General features: G+C 36.2%; 3 protein-coding genes across 5 annotated transcripts in view; all 3 read right to left on the bottom strand.

Annotated features, from left to right (window-relative positions):
- Window positions 1-733, bottom strand: part of LOC106109545 (trypsin-3-like) — an 8,378-nt gene extending 7,645 nt beyond the window's left edge. The window contains exon 1 of the mRNA XM_013291084.1: window positions 667-733. Coding sequence (XP_013146538.1) covers window positions 667-672 — 6 coding nt within the window. The 5' untranslated portion in view covers window positions 673-733. The remainder of the gene's footprint in view (window positions 1-666) is intronic.
- A 2,378-nt stretch (window positions 734-3,111) lies between these two features.
- LOC106109542 (tryptase-like) lies at window positions 3,112-10,851 on the bottom strand. Of its 2 annotated transcripts, none has more exons than XM_013291078.1 (9): window positions 10,740-10,851; window positions 9,324-9,430; window positions 7,977-8,082; window positions 6,753-6,959; window positions 6,041-6,158; window positions 5,358-5,463; window positions 4,907-5,082; window positions 4,658-4,822; window positions 3,112-3,930 (listed from the first exon to the last, which is right to left on the bottom strand). In XM_013291078.1, the coding sequence occupies exons 1-9, from the start codon at window positions 10,742-10,744 to the stop codon at window positions 3,763-3,765; spliced, it is 1,158 nt and encodes a 385-aa protein (XP_013146532.1). In that variant the 5' UTR covers window positions 10,745-10,851; the 3' UTR covers window positions 3,112-3,762. The 2 variants fall into 2 exon arrangements, with proteins under 2 accessions (XP_013146532.1, XP_013146533.1); XM_013291079.1 differs by having other exon boundaries at window positions 6,753-6,938; window positions 10,740-10,849.
- Window positions 10,852-12,472: 1,621 nt separating this feature from the next.
- The window catches only part of LOC106109555 (tryptase), a 16,762-nt gene continuing 10,555 nt past the window's right edge, over window positions 12,473-18,679 (bottom strand). Inside the window, exons 5-9 of one of the 2 annotated variants that reach the window (XM_013291109.1) lie at window positions 16,570-16,679; window positions 14,989-15,239; window positions 14,171-14,355; window positions 13,436-13,600; window positions 12,473-12,675 (exon numbers count right to left, since the gene is read on the bottom strand). In XM_013291109.1, coding sequence (XP_013146563.1) covers window positions 12,514-12,675; window positions 13,436-13,600; window positions 14,171-14,355; window positions 14,989-15,239; window positions 16,570-16,679 — 873 coding nt within the window. In that variant the 3' untranslated portion in view covers window positions 12,473-12,513. The remainder of the gene's footprint in view (window positions 12,676-13,435; window positions 13,601-14,170; window positions 14,356-14,988; window positions 15,240-16,569; window positions 16,680-18,679) is intronic. The other variant, XM_013291110.1, reaches the window with a different exon arrangement.

Here is an 18,679-nt window from a genome sequence, read left to right as displayed (position 1 = left end):
AAAAAAAAAAAAAAAAAAAAAAAAAAAAAAAAAAAATATACCGTCGAATTGAATACCTCCTTCTTTTGGGAAGTCGGTCAAAAAATACAAACAGCTGATATCAATATTCAATCTGGAACCATTTTTAAAACAATGATGGCGTCCACAATGAATAGGTAAAGAAAATCTCTTTTCTCAGTTTATCCCTTCCTTTCCTTACTAATGTAAAAATGACCCTAAATTTCGTCGCGCGAATTTGAGCTAAACTATTTAACTACGTCGTAGTCTTAGACTCCAAAAATCAAACAAAAAAATTGGGACCCACCTGCAAGCATTACCTTTCGAATAAAAAAAGAATTATCAAAATCGATCCACTAGCGGCGGAGTTATGCCGTAACACACATAAAAAAAAACATACAGACGAATTGAGTACCTCCTTCTTTTGGGAAGTCGGTCAATAAAACGTAAACACACTTTGTTATGTAGGAAGTCAGTAATCACAGCACGTTTTTGAACAATACTTTTTCATAAACAGCCCTACACTTACGACATAGGCTATATATTTTCACGCTATTTCATTTAGGGGTGAGTAAATTTTATCAGAGTAAAGAAATAATATAAAAAAGGACATTTCGATTCTATTTAAAGTAATCTCTTTTTCTTGAATCGTTTTCTTGATAAACTTACCAACATTTTGATTTGGTTCAGTGAATTATATGTACACAGATTATATACGATTTTATATAAAAATAAAAAAAATCACAAAGTATTTAACAAAAACTGCACATGTATGTAAGAATGATGTTAACATACTACATGTTATGTACTCAGATATAAGTATATAAATGTATCGAGAAGAGATAAGTAAATGACTGCACACAATATGATATATTTTTTATACAATTCGGAAAAAAACTTGTGTAACCACACCCTTATCTGTTCTCTCACTTTATTCAAGGTGATAATAAGAGATAGCAGGCGTCAGACTACTCGTACGGGTGTCAGTTTTCGCGACTTTTGACTTCATGCGAATCACTTCGAGTTCGCAGAACACATTGTTGCATCCGCAGCGCGATGTTAACCTTGGGTTGCCAAGATATTCGAAAAGCGTTATACATTATAGCTGGTGCTCTCGACTTAGTTCCCGTGATATTAAAAAAATAATAAAAAATATAGCCTATGTTACTCACAGATAAATTACCTTTCTAATGTTGAAAGAATTTTTAAAATCGAATACATACAAAAATACAAATCTTTCCTCTTTATAATAGTATAGACGAAACGATGGGGACATAAACCAGAAAGTGTTAAGATTGAATGTGGATGGCTACAAAGGTAGAGGAAGACCGAAGAAAGTATGGATTGTGTGAAAGAGGATATGCTTAAGAAAGGAGTGGATTCAGTTGTGACGGCTGATAGAAATGGGGAAGAGCAGCACATACTGTGCCGACCCTCTGTAAGGGATAAGGGCAAGTTGATGATGATGAATATTATTATTGATGAAAAATTTTAATTATTGTTAACGAGCTGTTGCCCGCGACTTCGTACGCGTGGTATTAGAAAATATACAAACTATATAAATTACAAAAAGCTACGTATCCCTCGGGAACCGGACATTTCTCGGGGATGAAGCTTATCCCATGTGTACTCCAGACTTTGTTTTATATCTGTGCCAAATTTCAATAAGATATGTTGAACCGTTGCAGAATGATCGAGTAAACATTAAAAAACTAAATTAATGAATCCCACGTGAACCGTAATTATTCCAGGGATAAAAAAGCCTATGTGTTCTTCCAGACTATGCTCTAAACCTGTGCCAAATTTCATGGAGATCCGTTTAGCCGTTTAGGCTACAAACGCTAACAAACATCCATTCATCCATCCATCCATCTAAACTTTCGCAATATTAGTAAGATTAGTAAGATTAGTAAGAAGTAAGCTAGTAAGATTGTGACGTATTTTATTTACGGAATTACCAGTATAGAGAAATAGATAATGGGGAATCGCCCCAGTTTACTGCGACCGAGCGAAGTCAATTAACATTCTATAAAAAAAATATAAATTAATCGTAAAGAGGTAATTCCAGATGATAAAATTGTTTTGTTGATCTTTGAGGTTAACATCAACAATGCGTGTTATCTTATGTCGACTTTCATTAATAAAATACTAGCATCCGCCCGCGATTCCGTTCGAATTGGCCTTACATTTTCCTTGTAACATGCGATTCATCCCTCCTCATAACATACCATGTTAACCTTTTACTCCCTACCTTCTCTACCACAGAAAACTCTCTCTTAACTTTAAATCATTATTCAATTTTGATGAAATCAAAACCAATGCGATATTTTCTTAAGTTTTGTAGCCATTTTTACTATTTTAAGTATTTTCTAGCGACACCGTTAGCTTAGAATTTAAAAAAAAAACAAAAGAAAGTAGCCTGTGTTCTTCCAGACTATCCTCTACATCTATACCAAATTTCATCGAGATCCGTTCAGCAGTTTACAAATTCTAACATTCAGAGCACAGAATTTTAACGCAAATAAAATTAAGCTCTATTGTATTAGTATAAGGTTCATTTTACTTGTTCAATAATAAGATCCGATTTAGTAGAAGAGGAGGTTGAATCCGGTTTCAAATATCGGCTCACATAACCTTGTACCGAGCTACGGCTCAACTAAATTAGCAGTTCACGGTTCAACTTTAAAATAAAAAATGAATGAATAGAATTATTAATTACCACTTATTTGTACCAGGAATAATAAAAATGAATCGATTTTTGACTTTTTGACCTTGAGAAGCAACGAGATACTTTGTTGTTTTTTACATCGAAGTCACATCTGAGCGTATGTTATGAATGGAATAGACGATTGACGTCAATTGTCTCATGACAACTCCGGTTGCGTTTTAGTCGCTCGAAAATGATCGTAATTTTATTTTATTATTTTTAGTTAAATGGTTGTATATTTTCGCGTCAGTTTTCGGAATCGTTTAAAAAGAGAAAAAAATACATGCATATTCCCTATTGCCGGTTTAAGCCAGGACATGAAAAATTTTGAAAGGAAGGTGCAAGAAAACTACAGAAACATGCATTTATTTCAAACATTTATTTTAAATAAGTAGAGTATTGTACTTATTTACCTTTAAAACTAAATAGATTAGTTAACCGTTAATCCCTATTTCCACTAGTCCGATGTATCTAAAATTGGCTATTCGGTTAGTGGAAAAGCGGTGAGGTAAAACAATAAATCGCACCTTTATTCCCTTACAGTTACTAAGCGAAATTGATAGAAAAAAATATATTCAATTACATATTTTTGATCCCTAATTTCCAATATTAATTTATAAACCGTGCAATAGATGGCGCTGTATCAGAATCTTTGACAATAAAGAGACTTGTGTTAAAAAGATCTTGTACGAGCAAGTTTAGAAATTGTAGTCCAACACTTTATTACAAAACTAGCTGTTGCTTCCAACTTTGCCTGCGTTAAATAAAAAAATATAGCCTACGTTACTCATTGAAAATGTAGCTTTGTAATGGTGAAAGAATTGTAGAAATCGTCCCAGTAGTTTTTGAGTTATTTTTCTTTACAATATTAGTATACAAGTATGTAAATGTAAAAAATGAAGACTACAATAATCTTGTGACAGGGGGCGCTAGTGAGCTATCATAATATACTTTGGCTTATACCCACCGGCTCAGATCAATTCTATAGTTTACTGGACAAGTCCTGTCATTGAATAGTCAAAGTTTAATACGTTTTGGAACAAAGGTGTGATTGTAAATTATACATAAGTAAATGTCTTGCTTGGTAATTTCTCGGTGTTCATAGCGTCTATCAGCCAGCTGTATAGGTAAGGCACATTCGAGTATATTCCCGGTACATTCTTCTTCCCGCAACCAACACCCGACGACACCAACCCGAAGATAGCGTAGCGCTTCATAGTGCCGTTCTGTGAACATATATTAATAAAAATATAACTTTCCACAAAATATTTATATCTATACTCTATCTATATCTATACTAATATCATAAAGCGTAAACACACACTTCTTTGTTGCCTATGATGTCAGCAATCACAGCATATTTTTGAATAATTGTTTTTTTTAATCAAAAGCCCTACACTTACGTCATGCTTTAAGCCATATATTTTCACCCCATTAAACTTAGAGGGTAAATATTTTGGATAAAATCCTAATGTGGGAAAGAGACCATAAGTTGTTGCCAATATCAAGGAAGCAAGATTGTCAAGGTTTGTCTTGTCATGTCATTTTGACATTTGACATGTGAACTATGAAATGAAATTTTCATAATTTTATGCGGATGAAGTCGCATGGCAACAGCTAGTAATAATATAAAAAGGGTAAACACACATTACTTAGTTATACTGTCAGCCCACCACCACCCATGGCCCTACCGACACTCGGGTCATAAGGGCCGGATCGAAAACTTCTTAGTTATGTAGGATGTCAGCAATCACACTGTGTTTTTATTATTAAACTAGCTTTCGCCCGCGACTCCGTCCGAGTGGAATTAAAAAAAAAGTATGTAGCCTATGTGTTCTTCCAGACTATCCTCTACAACTATGGCAAATTTCATCGAAATCCGTTCAGCAGTTTAGGCTACATTCTAACATCCATCTTAACTTTATCATTGCAGTAAAAATAATTTGAACATACTCCAACATCACAGACGAGTGGGGAACCTCCATCCCCCTTGCAGGTATCAACCCCCGCCACCCCGCCGGCGCAGCTTTGACTCGGATGCAGCAGGAACCGGGAGCCGAGCCTTGTGTTGCGTAACGTGTGTTGGCATTCGTCAGAATCGATCAATGGCATTTGGATCTGTTGAATAAAGCCACAAGAACATTAGATATATCTATATTCTATACAAATGTAATAAAGCGTACACAATTGTTAATTATTTACCTTTTTTAATACTGTTGCATATTTGCCAGACGACTCTTTGCCCCAGCCCATAGTAAAGCACTGCGTGCCCGGTGGAGGCAGCACCTTGCCTACGCACGCTATGCCCATGTGCGGGGCATCGTTGAACGAGAAAGCCTCCTTCAATACCAACAATGCGATATTGTTGTACGCTTGTACTGGAATTATATGTTACCATCAGATTGCGAATTACAACAATTTGTAATCTCACTAGTGATATAATTTATGGCATTTTTGTTTTAGACATGTTGTGAAAAGTTCAAAATTTTTAATTTTGGCTTTATGTTATGTATATAAACATTTTTATGTCATAATCCATGCGAAGCCGGGGAGGTTTGCCAGTTATTGTTTTAAAATGTAGACAATAGATGGCGCTATTTAAAAAATCCGGAGCTTTTGGTTTTTATTTAAATAAAGTTATTTGAAAACTTACGATCGAAGAAATCTTCGTGTTGAACAATTTTTTCAACTTGTCGTTCTTGTGTTAAGAAATTCTCATCCGTGTTGGAAGTGTCCCATTCACCGGCGCGACATTTTATCTGCAAATTATGGTAGAAAAAATTATCTAATTTTCATTTTTCTTTGGTTTCGTATAATTTTCCCTAGTGTCTGCATAGCATGCATTCCTCCGTACATATCTATTAAACGTCATATCTCAATATACTTGCTTCACTTGTGGTCTTTTTCACTTTTAACTCTTCCTCTACCCTCCATCTTTTTCTTTAAGTAGAAAGGGAAGGGGAAATGACTCAAAATATTACTACGTAAAAATTCAAATATCTTTGGAAAGCGAAATCATTGAGTTCAGGCAAATAGATTAAAAAATATAGACGAGGCATAGTTGACACTTCATTTGAAACGTTATTCACATTATTATTAAATAACAAAAGATGGAGCTTATTATAATTTTGTAAAATATTTTATTACATGTCAATACAGACACGAGGTGGAACTAAATTTGACAACCGATATAGTACCTTTCAGAGAAAGTACCAGTGAAAAAGTTTTGTTCACTGCCTTGTCTATATTTCTTAAATGTATTTGAATACAGGCCAGAATGTTTTTATTTTTTAATCGCGGAAAAGGCAAACAACAGCAAGTAATCAACTGACTTACTTCACCCTCGGTGTAACGTGCTACTTTATGGGCGGCAGTGAGCACGACTTTAGGATGTATGATAGAACCACCTCCTATATAATCATCTTGAGACCACGCTTGATCCGGTGCTGTAGATCTGTAAAATGAATGTTTGTTCTGTATTTTAAAAGATAAGGGAGCAAACGAACGCGCAAACACCGACGTGTTTATCAACGCCAATAGACACCGGTAAAGATTAACGGCAGTAGTTGGCTTCAGAGGTACGCCCGTTTGAAGAAAAAATATATTTATTTGGTAATGTTCGCTGTTTCGTCCTTTTTGAGTATCATCTACAAAGTCTAAGCCCTCCAAAGTAGTTTAAGCCTCCGTCGATTTGGCTCATGCCCCTGTCCCGAAACAATATTAATTTGAAAATACAGAGCCTCGATAACTCATACCTCGGTAACTTAAAAACCTCTATAACTTCAAAAATTAATATGTTCCCTTCCCATCAGAGCCCAAAACCTCTACAACATAGACCCTTGATAACTTAAAACCTCTATAACTTAAAAAAATCTTGTGTTTCCCTTGGACTTTAACTTATGGAGGTTTTAATGTATTTAAATTTGCACTATTTGAAAAATTTATTAATATCCTAAATTTAAATTCAATCATTATAACGAAATTAAAATACTTAAAAAGCTAAAAGCATTTTATTGCAGCGCCATCTATTGTACGAGGCACAATTTACCTTAACAGAGCAACCATCCACGGAAATTCTCCATATTCAGCTTCCCCCACTAATGTAGGCTTAGCCTTCAATTCCACTGCACCTGGGTTACTCAATCCACACTGCGGTATTTTCTCTACAGTCTTACTTCCTGCCATCTCCTCACGTAGGCAGCAGATCTGGAGATAGTGCGGGCAAGACTGCGTCCTAAAGTCAAGACGTAAAAATCTATTCTAAATCAGATATATCAATCATGGGCGTCACTAGCCGATATTCTAAGGATGGGTAGCTGCAAACAACGCAACTAAAGACATTTAATGTATGAGGCATAGTGAACAACATTTTTTCACCGGTATTTATCTGAAAGGTACTATATCAGTTGTCAAGTTCAACCCTACCTTTTGTTCTTGTGTTGACATGCAATAAAACATTTTACAAAAATAAACTAAACAGTGTTAAAACATAAAATATAAGCATTTAAATATTATTTTATTTCCCAACTAGCTTTCGCCCGCGACTTCGTCCGCATGGAATTAAAAAAACTAAGTAGCCCACGTGTTCTTCAAGAACATACTCTACATCTATGCCTAATTTCATCAAGATCCGTTCAGCTGTAGGCTACAAACTTTAACAAACATCCATCCATCTAAACTTTCGCAATTATAATATTAGTAAGAAGTAAGATTGGCAATTAATTTAAATACAAAGTGGTTTTGAAAATCATTAATAGATAGAATTAGTGAAAAATGTTTCAAGTTGTAGTTGACAAACTATGCCTACTCTATATATATTTTTAATCTGTGGCGGCAACGAATTGTGCAACGGCAGACAGCAAAGTATTCAATATGTCATAATCATCATCACCAGCTCACTATATGTCCCCACCGAGGGGCTCGGAACCTACCCTAAATTAGGGTGATTAGGCCATAGTCAACAACGCTGCACTGCGGGTTGGGCGATTTCACACATATCTTTGAATTTCTTCGCCGATATATGCAGGTTGCATCACGATGTCTTCCTTCACCGTAAGAACGTCGGGTAAATTATGTACATATGAAAATTCGATAAATCGAAAATATAGACGAGGTACACGGCGGGATTCGAACCCAAGACCTGTAGATTACAAGTCGAGTGCTTAAACCACTGAGCCACCGACGCTCTTTCAATATATACCGTCAATAAAATCTTACAAATACCCTTGGCCCCAGCCTCTTGTGTTTCCACTTGGGTATATTTTAGACTAACCTCAGATCTATCGTCGCTCCGGGGTCGACAGAATTGGTCTCGAAGTTGCACTGATAGTTAGGCACACAGACCCCGACTTTGCCGTCCGGCGTCAAACAGCTAGGACCTGAAGATGATTTAAATTATCTTTGTTATCTATTTATTAGGTTACTATTAGATATTTGTTAATCTTACTAATATTATAAATGCGAATGTTAGGATGGATGTTTGTTAGAGTTAGTAGCCTAAAATGCTTATCAGATTTCGTTAAAATTTGGTACAAATGTATAGGATAGTCTGGCAGAACACATGCTTTCTTTTTTTAGTTTAATCCACGCGGGCTGAGTCGCAGGCTAACGCTAGTACATAATATAATAAAGCATAAACAAATATATAGGATGTCAGTAATCACAGCACATTTTAAACAATTATCTTTAACCAGCTTTCACCCGCGACTCCGTCCGCGTGGAATTAAAAAGAAAACAAAAGTGAGTAGACTATGTGTACTTCCAGACTATTCTCTACATCTATACCAAATTTCATCGAAATCCGTTGAGCCGTTTAGGCTACAAACTCTAACAAACATCTATCCATCTAAACTGTCGCATTCATATTATTAGTAAGTGTGATTAAAACGAGTCATACAAGAAAGGGACTTATAAGCCAATAGTATCAAAGAAGGTTGCCATGGTTACTCATAAACAACTCTCAGCCAACGGCAAATTCGTTGTCACTCGTTCATTTGATTTTTGACATTAACAACTAAAAGTTTTACGCAATGTATACAATAATATACAGTTTATATAATATAATGTAAATAGTCACCGGGTCAAATAAGCTGGTTGCACTAATCTCATTGTGATAATTTCTTCAACCATACTATGTTTCTATTTAATTACATAAATATGAACTCTGAAATGTACAAGGTGTTGCTTGCGATTTCGTCTGCGTGGAATTTGGAGGTTTGATTTTAGTCCCTTTTACTTTCCAATCTTTTTTATGAGTAAGGGATGGGAAGGAAAAGTGGATTTGACGGTGGAGGAAACGCATAGGAAGGAAAATGTCCTCTTTATGTGCGTCTCTTCCTCCGTCAATTAAGGGTAGGCAACGCATCTGCGTATTTACGTGCCGCGGTCGCTTTCCATTTCGGTGGATTCAGGCGGTCGCTTGCTCGTTTGCCAACTTATATTATATTAAAAATCAAAATTTAAAAAACACAAAAAATGTAGTCATACACTGTTAACGTAGCTTTTGAATGGTGAAAGAATTTTTTAAATCGGCCCAGTAGTTATTGAGTTATTTCAATATATACAAAAATCCAAATCTTTTCTCTTTATAATCTTAGAATGGCATAGCATGGTAACGTACCTAGAGCATTAACGTCAGGACTCGAACTGTCAATGACCGTTTGCGCCGAAACATGGTCGTTCCCCGCCAAAAGGATCAATGCGAAGACAATATTCGCACCGATGTACCTGTAAATGATTACAAGTACACTATGATGATTACACTGTGAATATTCCTATTGTTTTACTGAAGATAATGAACGAGACCAATAATAAGAGTACAAGAAGCCTGATACAGATTCTTAATTTAATCTCCTTTCACTCGCAACTTTCGTGGCCCAACATTCAGATACGTACAATATCGCGCGTACCATCTTTCGACCACATCTTCACTCACAATAGTTGAGATCGTGGTGAAGCGCTGGCTAAAAAAACTTAAAAAATGCGATAGTTCTCCGTCACTTTATTAAATTAAAAATAATACCTTATTTTATTTATTACAAGTTGTTCCCGTGCTTCATCCGTATGAAATTATGAAAATTTTATTTTATTGTTTACATTTGTCAAATTATCAATTGCGAATGTCAAAATGACATGACATGACAAACCTTGGCAATCTTGCTTCCTTGTTGGCAGCAATTTATGGTCTCTTTCCCACATTAGGATTTTCATCCAAAATATTTAACCCCTTAGTTTAATAGCGTGAAAATATATATCCTAAAGCGTGACGTAAGTTTAGGACTTTTTATAAAAAAAATATTCAAAAATATGTTGTAATTGCCGACATCTTAGGCAACAAAGAAGTGTGTGTTTACGTTTTATTATAATAGTGTAGATAATGCGCAAGTTTAGATCAATGGTTTGTTGCAGTTTGTAGCCTAAACTGCTGAAAGGATGTCGATGAAATTTGACATAGATGTGTATTGTCTAGAAAAGCAAATAGGCTACTTTTGTTTCTTTGATTTCACGCGGAAAGAGTCACAGTTGAAAGGTAGCCAAATTTAAAGTTTCTTTGCGTTACTCAGCGCCATGACACATTGGTTTTAAAGAAAGGTTTATATTTAACACTAGTGGTTGCAAGCGACTTCGTTTGAAACAAAATCTAATAATATACCTGTTATGCGATAACTTAAATCGACACAGTAGTGTTAAATTAATCCAATACAGACAAAATTACATTTTTTTCCTGTTTACAATCTCACTAATATTATAAATGCGAAAGTTTAGATGGATGTTTGTTTGTAGCCTAAACTGCTGAACGAATCTCGATGAAATTTGTCACAGATATAGAGGATAGTCTGGAAGAACACATAGTCATAGGTTACTTCATTTTGTTTTTTTAATTTTACGCGGACGGTGTCGCGGGCGACAGCCAGTATCAATTTACAGTTTCTTAATCTGATTCTTTTGTTTTCTTTATTGTAAACACAATACAAATTTACATTCTCTACTTATCTTATAATATGTAATTAAATGTGATGATTTCAACATTACTCACCCCATTTTGGTTTTTCCGTTGTTATAAATACTTTATCTAAAACCAGCGCGACGTATTTGACCACGATTGTAAAGTTCAAATAATTATAAGGAAAATAAAACATAAGTTCAGAACAGGTTATTACGATAAACAGTGTTGCCAACTATGTTTACAATTATATTCTACCGTTCTACCATTTTTAATTAAAAAACTACCAACTTAACATAATTTTCATTTTATTTGTCGAATAACAAATGTTTCTTCGTAATTAATTGCAAAGCAATTGTTTTGTAAGAGAAGAAGCAAATAAACAGTGGGATTATCGACGCATAGCCTCAATATCAGACGAACTGCAGGTTGCTTTGTGAATATACTTGCTTGAAGGACTCTAAGTACAACTATACTAAAAATGATCTACAGATCAGATCACGGCATGTATGCAAGGGCGGAGCCATCTTTGGCGCCAGGAGGGGGTCACATAGTCGTGGTGAAGTCAAGAGCTTGACAAAACATTTAAATATATTTTGTCAAGCTCTTACCATCCAGCACAGGGGCGGTCATGGCCCACATGACTCCCCCGCCCTAGATCCGCCGTTGCATGTATGAAGCTCAGTAAATCAGCGTGAAGCTCAACCCAAAACATACTTGACTAGCTGTTCCCGTGCGGTCATCCGCATGAAATTATAAAAACTTTATTTTGTTGTTTACATTTGTCAAATTGTCAATAGCAAATGTCAAAATGACATGACATGACAAAACTTGGCAATCTTGCTTCCTTGATGTTGGCAGCAACTTGTGGTCTCTTTCTCACATTAGGGTTTTTATCCAAACTATTTACCCCCTAAGTTTAATGGCGTGAAAATATATAGCCTAAAGCGTGACGGAAGTGTAGGGCTTTTTATTAAGAAAAGAATTATTGGAAAATATGCTGTAATTGCTGACATCTTAGGCAACAAAGAAGTGTGTGTTTACGCTTTATTATACTAAGTATAGATAGAGATAGAAGTACAGATTACAGATTAGCGTTGAGCCGTGAGCTGCAAATTTATGTTGAGCCATAGATCAATGGTTCAATTCGATATTAAAACGGTAAATTGATTGTTTTGTGTGTTGTTTTCCTTGTTTTGATTACGAAAAAATGTGTGGTTATTAAACCCACAACGGTTTTTACCATTGGAAATTCCGCATTACGGAATTTTTTATATGTGCAGCTTAAAACATAATTTTTTTTATAACATAAGCCGACAGAAGCCGGTAAACGAGCAAGCGGCCACCTGAATCCGTCAACACGGCGAAGCGACCGCTGCCCATAGACATCCGCAATTGCAGATGCGTTGCCTACCCTTATACGACAGAGGAGACGCACATAAAGTGGATATTTCGCCTTCCTACGCATTTCCTCCACCGTCAAATCCGCTTCCCCTTCCCACCCTCTCCTTATAAGAAAAGGGTGGTAAGAGAAAGGGATTTGACGGTGGAGGAGACGCACATAAAGTGGATATTTCCCCTTCCTACGCATCTCCTCCACCGTCAAATCCGCTTCCCCTTCCCACCCTCTCCTTATAAGAAAAGGGTGGTAAGAGAAAGGGATTAAAATTAGGCCTCTGGCACCACACTCATCAAACTGTACAGGGAATTGCTTCCATTTCACGCCTGTCTTCTGTGTGGTCGTGGTATTACTGGGGGCGTGCCGGCCCTGCAGTGCTAAGATGTTAAAACGGGCACTACCACTGTCAGTAATAATGAAACAAAGGTGTTCAACAATTCATTTATTTATAAAAGTTTTTATTTAAGTTCAGATAGTATAGACCTTAGGGTCATGTCCCATTCCGGCGACTTTATCGTCTATCCAGTTTCGTAGATTAGACACGTCTACGTAAACACCTGGGGTACCGTCCTCACCACAGCCGACACCCCAAGCTACGATACCGCTCTGCATGTAACGGTCGGTTTCGTACTAGAAAAAAAAAAACAAAAAAAGAGTTAAAAACACCCGAAGATAGTGGAACTAGGCTTCGGTCATAATTCACTTCTTTAATAATATTATAAAAAGGAAAGATTTGTATTTTTGGATTATTGTATGTATTCAAATATTCTTGTACTATTAAAAAGCTATCTTATCAGACGAAATGGGCGTTGGCAGCCTTTATAGTTTGTCTAAACAAGTTAGATTAGTTTGACAACTCATTTGAAATTTAGTAGGGATGGGTTGTGTAAAATCAGTCATAAATATTATCGATTTTTGATTTTTTTTTCTTGTAAAACTTGTGATCGATAGATTTATAGCTTATGAATTAAAAAAAACACTGATTTTTCAAATTAATAATTACCATAACAAATAATGAGAGTAAATAAATGTTTATTACTACTACAGCCGTACGTAATCGAGTTGGATTTCGCTATTATTTTTGTCATCGCTAAATTCTCTACATTATAATCAATACTAGAATTGTCCTATAAATTAATGAATAAGAAAATAATAAAACCGAATATCGGTAGTTCAAAATTGTTCGCTGCGAGTTTGTTTCGTCACTACGATACCTGTCTATTAAGTATGGCATTTGCCTACAAATTGAATTCGATACTTCAAATGCGTCATTTATCAAACTAATCTATCTTATTTAGACAAACTATAATAGATAGCGTTAGTGGATTTGAAAAATGTGTCAATTGAAGTGTCAATGCCTACTCTATATGTTTTTCAACTCTTTGGTTACCTGTATAGGACAAGAAAGAGGTGCTCCTCCGTCTCCCTTGCACGTATCCTTGCCAGGTTCTCCTCCAGCGCACATGAAAGATGTATGCAGCTCGAAGAAGTGACCCAATCGTGTTGATCGGAGTTTCTCTTGGCAAGTGTTTCGGTCGACAACTGGTACTTCAACCTGTGAAATAAGAGCCAAATAGTGAAACGTATACATATAATAAAATTGCAGTGTCTGTAATATCGAAAGGAAAATTTCGTATTCCACGAAGGTGTATTTGCGTTGTTAAAACCGAAAATCGCATTTGTTTATTTTTGTTTTGAGTCCGTAAGCCACGTTTGTTCTGGGTAATCTCCGAAACGGCTGGGCCGATTTTGACGGGACTTTCACTGAAGGGTAGCTGATATATATATTACAACACGGTTTAGGCTATATTTTCACGCTATTAAACTTAGGGGGTAAATAAATTGGACAAAAAACCCTCAAGTGGGAATGGGACCATCAACTACAAGCTGCCAGCATGAAGGAAGCAAGGTTATTATGGTAACGGTAATTTTGACATTTGCAATTGAGAATTTGACAAATGTAAATAATAAAATAAGGTTCTTATAATTTCATTGCGGATGAAGCCGCACGGCGACAGCTAGTCTTGTTAGAATATAGAAGTTTAAAAATGGCCTTTTGTTTACTTTTGATTTATTCCATGCGGATGGAGTTGCGGGTAAAAGCTAGTTTTATAAAAATATATACCTTTTTGAGAATAACTTGATAACGTCCTTCTTTCCCGAATTTGTCTTTCCCCCAACCGGTGGCGAAGCATCTCGTACCACCAGCGAGGCGCTCACGAGGTGGAGGTAAGCAAGCTACACCAACATTGGGAGCCAAATCCATTGGAGTTGCAAGGAAGAGAAGTGCGATATCGTAGAACAAATTACCTAAAAATCATAGATTATTTCAGTTCTTTACATTTCTGTGTCAATTCCTACTTAAGGTCATCGCACATTGCTCAACTTCTAAACACGGCACTTCTCTATCCGATTTCCAATCGCTCTGGTGGTGACCGCCTCTTGGGTGCCACCAACAGAGGTGGCAATTTTTAGTATAAGGTGGAATATTTTTATAATATCACCTGAATCCACCGAAATGGAAAGCGACCGCTGGCCATAAACATCTGCAATTGCAGATGCGCTGCCTACCCTTCATTGACGGAGGAGGAGACGCACATAAAGAGGACATTTCCCCTTCCTATGCGTCTCCTCCACCGTCAAATCCACTTTTTCTACACATCCTTTCCTTTTAATAAAAGGGTGAAAAGGGAAAAGAAAAAAAATAAGATTAAATTATCTATACTAATATTATTATAGTATTTTTGTATGTATTTATACAACTTATTTTAAAGCCGATTTAAAATAAACTTTCACCATTAAAAAGGTATGTTATCAGCAAGTTCACGAGGGTAAAGTCGTGAGCAACAGTTAGTACTTGCAATCATTGACGTCGAAGTGTCAACGTATCGAGACGGTATCGTATGGACAAGTGGAGTAATGCGCGACAACCTTTATGCTTACCCTTATTAAAGTCTTTGTGGACTTCAATCTTGGTAACATCCCGATCCTGGTACGGGTATATCTCCTTAGTAGTTTGTGTATCCCATTCCCCAGCGCGGACTCTTAATGCTTTCGCTCCCGCCACGTAATGTGCCGCTGTGAGTACTACACTGGGATGTATGAGCGAACCCCCGCCAACGTATACGTTGAGTTTCTGACCGTTCGGTTCGTTCTCATTGACAGGCTCGATCCTGGGGTCAATGTAATCAGAGCTTCACATTATATTAATTTGTTAGTATCATACGGGGTATAATGAAATCAAAAGAAAACGTGGTAATGGGAATTCTATGGAAAAGATATGGGCGTAGTCTTTGACTGAAGTATCGCACAACTGTTCGATTGTCGATTGTTTCGCAGCTTTAAATTGTTTAGTTGTACAACTAAAAAAAGAATAACACTTCAATATAAGTTTATAGAAATCAGAGCCAGACTAAACAGTAATGCGATATTTTAGTCAAATCTGTGCACGCTTTAAGGCAAAGACTGCAACACTAAGACTATAAAGAAAATTAAAATCTGTAAAAAAAGCTGTACAATAAAAATGCAAACAAAACAGAAGGGCTTATGTATTGTAGATATCGTGATAGTAAAAAGTGTTTTAGATAATTGAAATATACATACAGATATAAGAAGAAAGGAAGGGGAATGTTCAACAGTGGGTAGATGAAATCTGATGATATAGGGTACTTGTAGGTTAGGTATGGACATGTTATTAGGTTACCTATACTAATATTATCAGCATCATCCACTTGCCCTTATCCCTTACGGAGGGTCGGCACAGTATGTGCTGCTCTTCCATACATCTCTATCAGCCGTCAAATCTAAATCCACTTCTTTCTTAAGCATATCCTCTTTCACACAATCCATCTATACTTTCTTCGGTCTTCCTCTTCCTTTGTAGCCATCCACATTCAATCTAACACTTTCTGGTTTATGTCCCCATCGTCTCGCATAACATGTCCATACCACGCTAACCTTTTGCTTCTCAATTTCTCCACCACTGGCGCTACTTTCAAACTTCCTCTAATGTACATATTCTTAATTTTATCCATTCTTGTCACACCACACATCCATCTTAACATACCTATACTAATATAGAGGAAAGATTTGTACTTTTGTTTGTTTTAGAATAACTTAAAAACTACCGGACTGATTTCAAAAATTCTTTCACTATTAGAAAGCTAAGTTAACTCTGTGTAACATAGGCTATATATTTAAATTTCACGTGGACGAAGTCGCAAGCAACAACTACATGTAACAAGAAGATCGTAAATACACCGGTAGAGGTAGACATAGAAAAAGACGGATTGAGCAAAGGTGATCAAGAAGAGAGTGATGACTGAGATGATGGAGGATAAAAACCTGTTGCGCCACTACGGGAATGGTATAAGAAGAAGGTGATGATACCGGGTGATACAGAGTGTAATTTATTGTATGAAATAGTTGTAAGATCTGAGGTAATTTCTTAGTTAAGTATTTTAAACTACTATGGTCATGAAATTACATTGACAAAAGAATGTTTTTGACGAAATGTATACTTACTTCAGAACAGCAACCGTCCAAGGGAATTCTCCGAATTTGGATTCACCATCTTTATCCCCAGTGATACGGAAACCAACGCCATTTGGATTGCGCCAACCGCAACCTTGACGCTGTAAGAAATACATCAGTGACTATTTGTTGCTGTAAATAAAAACTATAGCCTGTTACTAACTGATAACGTAGCTTTTAATGGTGAAAGAATTTTTAAAATCGGCCCAGTAGTTTTTGAGTTTTTTCAATACATACAAAAATAAAAATCTTTCCTCTTCCTCTGGAAGACCACGTATACTTACTTGTGTTTTTTTTAATTCCACGCGAATGGAATCGTGGTTGATAGCCTTACTAATATTATAAATGCGTAAGTTTAGATAGATGGATGTTTGTTACAGTTTGTAGCCTAAATGGCTCAACGGATCTCGATGAAATATCGCTTAGATGTAGAGGATAGCTTGGAAGAACACATAGACACATCACTTTTGTTTTTTTAATACCACGCGGACGGAGTCGGGGGCAAAAGCTAGTATACAAATAGCTTTATTCAATTCTTTATATTTATTACTCTTAATTTCCTTAAAATGTGCTAAATTTGCTCTTCACGTATAGATATCATACAAGTTTCTTTAAAATTCTCAGTAATACGTTGCTATAAGGAAAATATCCTGATAAACATAGACGTAGGAAACGAGGTTACGCGTGAGGTCACACATCAAGGTCAAATGACCACTGAACATGTATTAATATATTTCAACACGTTTTTATGAATTCATTATTCGTTTTGATTATATATAAGCCGTTTTTATTAAAATAGTTATGATGAATCTTTTTTGCTTCACGTATAGTGCAACAAATATATTTGACCCGGTGGCAGCGGTGCTATCACGACTGCGTCAAAACATAATATAAAGTTGACATATGACATAGAATATTATAAAAAAAAAGATGCCAAAAAAGGAATCGGCTTTGACATTCGAATATGCAGACGTTTTCTCTCTCTCTTAGTGCCTCTCCATTAATGGAGCTTGGCCATCAGCTCAGCGAACTTTTCCCTGTCTTGTGCCAGGTGTTCTACGCTGGCAATATTCTGGATGTTAGTTATGAATGTGAAGGGGTACATCGGTAGAGGTAGACCTAGAAAGAGATGGATGGATTGCGTGAAAGGTGACATGATCAAGAAGGGAGTGATGACTGAGATGACGGATGATAGAGTGCTTTGGAGGACGAAAACCCGGCGCGCCGACCCTACGGGAGTAGAATAAGGCAGGGGAGATGACACTGGCAATATTCGTCCACTCCCTGATATTTCGTAGATATGCAGATGTTACCTACATGTAATATATGCGCATAGAAAAAGGGATATCTCCATATCTATGCGTCCCATTCCCTACCAAACATATTTCCCCTTCGCATCATTTCCCAAATGAAAATGGAAAGGGGAAGTAGACTAAAATTAGTCCTACAGCACACAGATCAGTGTGTACGCGGAATTGCTCCCACTTCACGCCTGTCTTTTATGTGGTCGTGGTAATAAGTAGGTAAGTACTACAATGCAAAGATGTTAAAGCGGGCTATACCACTTTTACTTTTAAATATTGCAATATAGAATTGAATAGAATACATATTTATTGCTACAAAGAAATTACACGGACCTATTCAAAAATGCGTAATACTACAAAATTATGACAAAAGGGAGCCAGCACAGCGTTTGTATGACGGAACTAGCTGTTCCCATGCGACTTCATCCGCATAAAATTATAAAAATTACATTTTATTGTTTACATTTGTCAAATTATCAATTGCAAGTGTCAAAATGACATGACATGATGTCAAACCATGGCGACATTGCTTCTTTGATGTTGGCAGCAACGTATGGTCCCTTTCCCACATTGGGGTTTTTATCCAAAATATTTTCCCCATAAGTTTAATGGCGTGTAAATATATAGTCTAAAGCATGACCTTACTGTAGGGCTTTTTATTAAAAAAAGATTTATTCAAAAATATGCTGTAATTGCTGACATCTTAGGCAAAAAAAACAGTACACTAAAAAGTAACGAAATAATTCCTTGAAAATAGTAAACCTACCTTATTGTAAGTGTTATGTCTATATTGTACA

Source organism: Papilio polytes, unplaced genomic scaffold (assembly GCF_000836215.1).
Source record: "Papilio polytes unplaced genomic scaffold, Ppol_1.0 DF821189.1, whole genome shotgun sequence".
In the NCBI taxonomy this organism is placed as follows: domain Eukaryota; kingdom Metazoa; phylum Arthropoda; class Insecta; order Lepidoptera; family Papilionidae; genus Papilio; species Papilio polytes.
Note: the sequence above shows the minus strand (reverse complement) of the source record. Positions and strands in the feature narration are given on the sequence as shown.

Coding starts and splice junctions, on each gene's coding strand:
- LOC106109542 (XM_013291078.1), bottom strand. Junction 5,083..5,357: donor ACACGAAGATTTCTTCGATC/GTAAGTTTTCAA, acceptor ATATAATTCCAG/TACAAGCGTACAACAATATC. Junction 4,823..4,906: donor ATGCAACAGTATTAAAAAAG/GTAAATAATTAA, acceptor TTTATTCAACAG/ATCCAAATGCCATTGATCGA.